Here is a 7,683-nt window from a genome sequence, read left to right as displayed (position 1 = left end):
GTGGCATCCAGATAGGAAGGGTGTTTTTTCTATTAGCTTTGCATACAAATTCATTATCAAAACCAAAATGCAGCGGGAAGACTGGCTTGAAGGGAGAAGTGGTGCGTCGAATAACTCAAGACAGGAGGAAGATTGGACTATGCTTTGGAGGTTCTCGGTTCCATCTAAAGTGAAAATATTCCTGTGGAGACTGGCACGCCACTCACTGCCGACAACAGATGTGCTAAAGAAACGGAACATGTCTACGGTTGATGCATGCCCTTTGTGTGGGAGGGAAGACTCTTGGAGACACGCACTAATCAGTTGCACCATGGCGCGTTGTATTTGGGCCTTGTCAGATTCAGAGGTGGTGCAGTGTATGGGAGATAATCAGGAGCCGGGTGCCAAGAACTTTCTCTTCGACATGCAGGAGTCGTTGAGCCATGACCAGTTTACAACTATGGTTGTTACCCTATGGTCTATCTGGTACACAAGACGGAAAGCAGTCTATGAAGCTATTTTTCAGAGCCCAAGTCAAACAAATTCATTAATTAACTCATATTTGATGGATTTGCGAGGACTGCATAAATCAGCAACAAGCAGGGTTCCTGATGCGAGCTCGGGTCCTAGGGTGGCAGAAGTCCAGAGGTGGCTGCCTCCGATGGGGGCCAAAGCAAAGATCAATGTCGACGGAGCTGTAGGTCGGCATGGCCATTGTGGAGTGGCAGCAGCAGTATGCAGGGATAGCACCGGGCTTTACCTGGGCTCTTCTCTTGTTGTGTATGCAGGTATTATTGACCCGACTCTTCTCGAAGCATTTGCGTGTAGAGAAACTCTTGCACTTGCAGAGGACCTGGGAATTCAGATGATGCACGTTGCTTCAGATTGTGAGAAAGTGGTGAAGGACATTAAGCAAAGGTCGGGAGGATATCATGGTGCCATCATCCAGGAAATAATTGCTAGGAAAAATGATATGATTTCATGTACTTTCACTCATGAACGTAGAGTTTTTAATTTCGAAGCACATAATCTCGTCAAGTTTGGTTGTAATTTAGGTGTAGGTCGTCATGTTTGGTTGGGGTCTCCTCATGACCAAAACATTGTACCTTTAATTATTGAGCAGTAAAGAAGGCGAGATTTCTCAAAAAAAAAAAACTTGCGCCACCGCTCTTCCCGTGCCTATCTCTGTAGCCGACACGCTGCCGCCCACCGCCGCCACCTCTCCTCATCTCCCATCCCGGGACGGAGAAAAAGACCTAGCAACTCACGTGCTTCCTTCCTCCTCAAGCCGCTCCTTCCCAGGCCGCGCCGCCGCAGCGCGCGAGCTCCTCCACCGCGCACTCCCTCCGCACCTGCCCGCCGCTAGCTGACCAAGGCGAGATGAGGAGGTGACGTCGTTGTCTTCCGCATTTGAACTTTTGAGTGCAGAATCGTGTACGGTACTACTCCCTCCGTTCCAAAATAGATGACCAACTTTGTACTAACTTTATACGGAGTATATGCTGCTCTGCCTCTGGCGTCAGGCGTGTAGCAGTGTGCTGTAAGCTAGAGACCGCGTGTGCTCAGTTCAGTTAGAAATGCATGCGTGCCTACCATTTCAGTATGTCTGTCTCTGTCCATTGTTGTGAGAACTTGGGAAATCGAAGCAATTCAGACTTCAGAGTCACTCATTCCTAACATATGTCGTCAAACTGATTGTATTTCTGCTGCTCCCTGTCAGTCATGTGGTTTCTAACGCCGGGTTACTTTTATCTGAAAACTGCACTGAAAACACTCACATAACATACCTGAGGGTCTATGTTGGTTTAAGGACCGTATGCTCGTCACTGTCTTACCGGAATTTTTTCAGATCATGATATTCAGTGATGTCATTTGATGCGTGGAATACTGTTATACTGCTGGGACTCATCGCCCATGTGAACATTAATGTCTGAAATCATCTGAAGTTTTATCTTGCTCTTCTGCAGTTGGTCGATCGTTCTAGCAAAATGGGCTCAAAAGCGATCATTCGAGGAAGAAACTGTATCATATGGAGATTGAGCTGCCAGAAGAACCCAACATCTGTTACCATCAGTCTTAACATTCTTGGTAATAATGGCATGTCAGGTGATGTCCATTCAGGGAAGTCGGCTTCAGATCATACAACTAATAAAGGGGCTGGATTGGAAAGCTTGGATAAACATCAGCTGTTACACAGTTTAGTTGACGGCGCTTCTCGGAAAGGAAGGCACAAAGTTATTTTACCGTTGCGATCTGGTGCTATGTGGCAGACTCTTCGGTTTGCAAGCACTAATGCAGCTAGAAGACCCGAGTTTGACAGTGGCAATGAACAGGAGGACGATCAAGACAGACATCAAGAGAAAGACGTATCAATGGAAGACTCTGTGGACTCTGCAGTAGAGCTAGGTCCTGCCAAAGCCAAACCCGAAATGAATAATCAAGAACAGTCGTCTGTGAAACAGAAGTTCTGGGCAAGTGTTCCTGTGATTGGTCCTGCAATTGAAGGAGTCGCTTCCATGAGCATGTAACCATACATCTAGCTAGCTAATATGCTCTGATTCAGAATTTCAGATTAGTTACTGAATATTGTTCCTCAGGAAGTACTACTTGTTCTTAGTGCTGATTGGACTGGACTCTTTAATTTCAGTCACAAGAAGGACGAGTTCTTTTCAGCCTTGCAGCACTACTGGCTTGGCTTGCGACTGCTGTGGCTAGATGTTAGGATTTCGTCCAGATTACTGCTGAAGCTAGCCAATGGGAAAAGACTCTCTAGAAGAGAGAGAAGCCAGCTGACCCGCACAACTGCAGACATATTCAAGCTGGTCCCCTTTTCGGTTTTTGTCGTAGTCCCATTCATGGAACTTTTGTTGCCTGTGTTTCTAAGGCTGTTCCCAAACATACAACCTTCAACATTCAAGGACAGGATGAAAGAACAGGTATGGTATGTGGAGTGTGCCCACTATAACTGATGTTGTTCTCTTCTGAATTCTGAGAGCAACTATTGTAGCACAAATGAAAGAACCGTGCGGATGGAAATCTAGGTGGTTAAACACTAGTACCAGGGAACAGATAATAGTTACTTACAATTTTCTTTTTACTTCCGTTTGTTCAGAAGACACATCATATTTATGTCATCCTGTTTATTTATTTTAAAACAAATAATGGCATGCTTTTTTGAAGAAACACCGTGATACTTTACTGTCTATTGTGACATGACCAATGGTAGGAGGCACTAAAAAGGAAGCTCAATGCAAGGATGGAATATGCCAAGTTTCTACAGGACATCGTGAAGGAAATGGCGAAAGAAGTGAAGTTTACACGTAATGGAGAGAATAAGCAAAGGGCAGAGGATATTGAGCAGTTCATTAAGAAAGTATTAGACTTCCCCATATGTCACCATTTATTGGTTCATGTTTACTACAGTACATTATTATTCTGCATGACTTGGATCACTCGGTACTTATGTGAGATTTCAATGGTTAGGTAAGGACTGGTTCATATGTTGATAATGGTGAAATATTGGGTTTTGCGAAGTTATTCAGTGATGAACTAACCTTGGATAATATGAGCAGGTTATTTTGTTGTACTTACGCTTTTTCATTTGTGCCTTTTCTCTTCATATATAATGATGCTTAGGTTCATGTCATAATAACCTTGCAGGCCACGTTTAGTAAATATGTGCAAGTATATGGGGATCCAGCCATATGGGACAAACAATTATTTGCGCTTCATGCTCAGAAGAAAACTGAAATGGTGAGTGTATCTATACTTCACATAACATGGTGTTTATAGTAGCATGTTCGTGTGTGATACCCTGGTTATTGTAGAGTTACATTTGCAAGTTGGTATGACAGATACGTTCCTCTTGTCATCCCAACATCCAGTATATTGATTACTCGGTTCTGACAGTCATAAATTTGTAGAAATGGGCCATTAGAGCTAAAGCTAAGTTGCTAACTTGCCTTTTTTTTGGTTAGTATAAAAGATGACGATATATTAATACAGAGAGAAGGTGTAGCCTCTCTCAGTGAAGATGAACTCCGTCAGGCCTGCAGGGAGAGAGGCCACCTTGGTTTGCTTCCAGTAGAAGAGATGCGTGAAGAGGTGATCTCATAACTTCTCCAGTTATTATACAAATAGTAGTTATTATACAATAGATGCATGTAGTCACTTTCTATTCAACAATGGTTACTAGTCAATAGTTGATGGTTTTATCACTTGATGAGAATGTGTTTGCTTACTTTCTTGTGCCTCTGCTCAGCTGCAAGATTGGTTGGACCTGTCTCTCCACTGTGACGTGCCATCTTCTCTCCTTATACTATCTAGGTGACTGAAATTTTCTGATTTATTTATTTCTCTAAATAATGTACCGTGTGACAAATATATGAACTGTGTAAAGCTGGCAGGTGCCCTGTTTCATCGACTGATTATAATAATTTTTGTAGAGCCTTCACATTTTCTGGCAAGATGAAGCCTGAGGATGTTGCAGCTACACTATCATCCCTTCCTGACAACATATTCGGTAGTGTGGGTCTTAGCTTGCCATCTGAAGATGCTCTTTCAGCTAGGAAGAGGAAGTTGGAGTTCTTGAAAATGCAAGATAAACTTATCAAGGTCATCTAAGCCATCTAATGTTTACTTGGGAGTTACATTATTTCTACTTCAGTTTACCTTTTTAAAGGCATATCAGTTCCAAATGCCGGATTAATCGTATTCTGAGTCGGAGCAATGAACTTATTTGAAGTGGCCCATTTCGTACCAGTAAAGGCCATGTATTAACAAGGGTTGATTTTACTTCCACACTTAACTACTCTAGGTTGGGTAGTAGGGCCAGGGGAGTCCATTTTCCATTTATGCCCACTGCTATTGATGAGTTTACTAGTACTAATGTTTCTTGTTCTTTTTCTCTGTCTATTCTCTGACGCCTTTTTGGCTTGAAAAGTTTCTTTACACTTGTTGCAGGAAGAAGAAAACGAAGAAGAGGACATGGGGAAGTTGGAAGACAAAGATAAGGCGTGCAATAAATTCAGTGTCAAGGAAGCTGGTGATCTGGCAAGAAAGAGAATGTTAGAGAAACAGGAAGAGCTTTGCAAAGTTAGTCAGGCATTAGCTCTTTTGTCTTCTGCATCGGTAGGATTTCAACAGAATATTTGTTTGCACATGCCTGTTACTAGATAGTTATTGAACTTTCTGTTTGTTGATTTATTTCTCTTGCAGTCAACTAGCAAGGAACGTCAAGAATTCCTAAGCCTTGTGCACAGAGAGGTGAATCTAGCGCATATTATTTTCTTATGCACAATAAGGTTAACCAGGGCCTTCAGCCTTCCACAATAAAATTAAGCAGTTGCATTCAGTTCACTATGTTCTAGTGAATTTCATCTCATTATTATTATCTGCAAAAAGGTGGGTTTTATCTGACGATCTCAACCTTCTCGCATTCTCTAAAACACATTATTTTTGCTTTGTGCAGATAGAACTGTACAACTCAATACGTGAAGGTTCTACGACAGAGGATGCCAATGAGGCATACGTAGCTGCGAAGGGGAGTAAATCCGCTAGAAGTTCAGTATCATCGGCACTCATGAGGAAGGTATTGCTCATGTGAACTACTGTATTTATTAGTTTATCAGATCTTTGAAAGTGCAGCAGGTCTGTAGGGTTAACAAAAATGAAGTTTAACCAATTTGGTTGGCATGAGTTTGGGGTTCTCCCGTTTCTAATGAGCATCCACTATCCTGATAATTTACCAGTCTGCTTCTTCATCTTGGCCAACCATCTCTGGCCTGTAACATCTGGTGTGTTCTGCTTTTTCTTGCAGATAAATGCCATGCTCAAGGAACTGAAAACGGAGATAGATGATGTAGACACGGCCATTGGTGATGGCTGGCAGCTTCTGGACAGGTAACTCTTTGATCTTTTGTACAAGTCTAGACGACATGAGGCTAAGATCTTGTGCCATATATTATCAACATGACACGATATTATATTGTGGTATCATGATGATTCCCCGAAGGGACCGGTAATGTCACGTCGGAGGAGGTGGCGGCCGCGGCCGCGTACCTGAAGCACAACTTGGACAGTTCAGGCATCGAGGAGCTCATCGGGAGCCTCTCCAAAGATAAAGGTAACCTAACAACGATAGCTGCACGCCTGCACCCCTGTCTCGATATTGCTTGACCGTATTGACACATACTACTGCTCTGTCTTGTGCTTGGATTGCATCACAGACGGGAAGATCCTGGTTGAGGACATCGTCAAGCTTGGCACACAAGCTGAGGAAGCGGAACCCGACGACGAATGAACCTATTTTTTTGGTGAGAACGCCTGCCTCCGTGGCCCGTCGACCGAAGGAAATGTGTGTATGTAATCTTCCTTCTGAAGCTTTTGACACGTGAAAGCCCTGTGACCCTCTCTTCTTCCGTTCTGTCTTTTTTGGAATGTTGGGAACCCTCTGTTTTCTCCACTCGCCGGCAAGCAAGCGGTTCGCCTCGGCGTCTGCACATAACCCGCCCGTCGCTGTCGCTGCGTGTGTCGCGGGTGATGGCAGCCGCGCCGTGCCGTGCGTGTGATTCGATTCAACTCGCCGCCGAAACGGCTGCCTGGTTCGCCGCCCGCTGGAATCCTCTGGCTCCGGAACGGGACAAGGGGGGAGGGTCCCCGTCCTGCGCGGAAGATACAAAAGGAGACGTACGTATGTCCGGGATCTCCACAGGGACAAATGGTAACGCCCAGAATTACGTATTTTTCTTCTTCCACTGCTGCGACGATAGGATAGGATAATGCATCGTTTTGACTGACTGACGCGCGTTTGCTGCTGCTGCAGATCCGAGGGCGGTTTATTCATCGGTAGCTGTTCATCCGCCGTGCACGCACGCACGCACGGGCGGACGAGGGGCGGCGAGCTGGGCCGAGCCAGGCCACACCTTTCTCTTTTCTCTCCCTCCCACTTGGACAAACAAGTAGGCCTCCGTATCCATACCCGCGGGGCGCGGGGCGCGGGGCCACCGCCACACGGGCGGACGGCACCGGCCGGCCCACCTTCCAGGTCTGCTTTTCCGGAGGCAGTGGGCACGTAGTACACACAAATGTGCTACATACACTGGGGCCACCGCGCAGTGAGAAAGTGTGCGTCGTCCGTTCTGCGGGCGGCGCCGGCGTGTGGCCACGTGGCGCGATCCTACTGGCCCGGGCGGCGCGTCCTTTCCACGTGAGGACATATGTGTGAGTCACCTCCGTCCTACCTTTTGCCCTCTCGTCGCTTCACAGCCGTGGCGGGCACCGAAGACGCACCTGCCTCGTGGCAGTGACATGCGGGGCCGGGCCTTCTGTGGGGGACTCGTGTCAGCCACACACAGCACGTGGCCCCCTCCCCCCAGCCTGCGTGGGCGTGTGGCCAAGCAGGAAGGTAGCCAAGCAGGCTTCAAAAGCTTTCGAGAGTGGAGACTGAAGGGACGGTGGTGGTGCTGCAGCCCAGCTTCTTTCTCTTCCCGTCGTCGCTTTTACAGAGACTCCGGCGACTCCGACCACTCGAGCACGATCTCAGGTGAGCACGCAGCTGCGATTTGCTCCAGTCCAAGTCCCCTCTCGAGTCTCCCTTCTTCCCCGTCGGTTTCCCCTCTCTGATGGTCCAAAGGACCTGGGAGCCATAGCTCTTCTTCAGTGAGGAGCTGAAGAATATCTGAGCTGAGAATCATTTGATAAGCT

The 7,683-nt window shown here is 46.3% G+C and overlaps 1 protein-coding gene across 1 annotated transcript; it reads left to right on the top strand.

Annotated features, from left to right (window-relative positions):
* Positions 1-310: 310 nt before the first annotated feature.
* Positions 311-7,517, top strand: LOC123057081 (mitochondrial proton/calcium exchanger protein). Its single transcript, XM_044480234.1, has 16 exons — positions 311-962; positions 2,086-2,462; positions 2,577-2,915; positions 3,206-3,352; positions 3,463-3,551; positions 3,640-3,732; positions 3,957-4,083; positions 4,241-4,305; positions 4,425-4,593; positions 4,942-5,109; positions 5,197-5,244; positions 5,450-5,569; positions 5,798-5,880; positions 5,993-6,103; positions 6,207-6,700; positions 6,803-7,517. The coding sequence occupies exons 1-14, from the start codon at positions 311-313 to the stop codon at positions 6,000-6,002; spliced, it is 2,487 nt and encodes an 828-aa protein (XP_044336169.1). The 3' UTR covers positions 6,003-6,103; positions 6,207-6,700; positions 6,803-7,517.
* Positions 7,518-7,683: the final 166 nt, after the last annotated feature.

Source organism: Triticum aestivum, chromosome 3A, assembly GCF_018294505.1.
Source record: "Triticum aestivum cultivar Chinese Spring chromosome 3A, IWGSC CS RefSeq v2.1, whole genome shotgun sequence".
Lineage (NCBI taxonomy): Eukaryota > Viridiplantae > Streptophyta > Magnoliopsida > Poales > Poaceae > Triticum > Triticum aestivum.
This window is presented reverse-complemented; position numbering and strand designations above follow the sequence as displayed.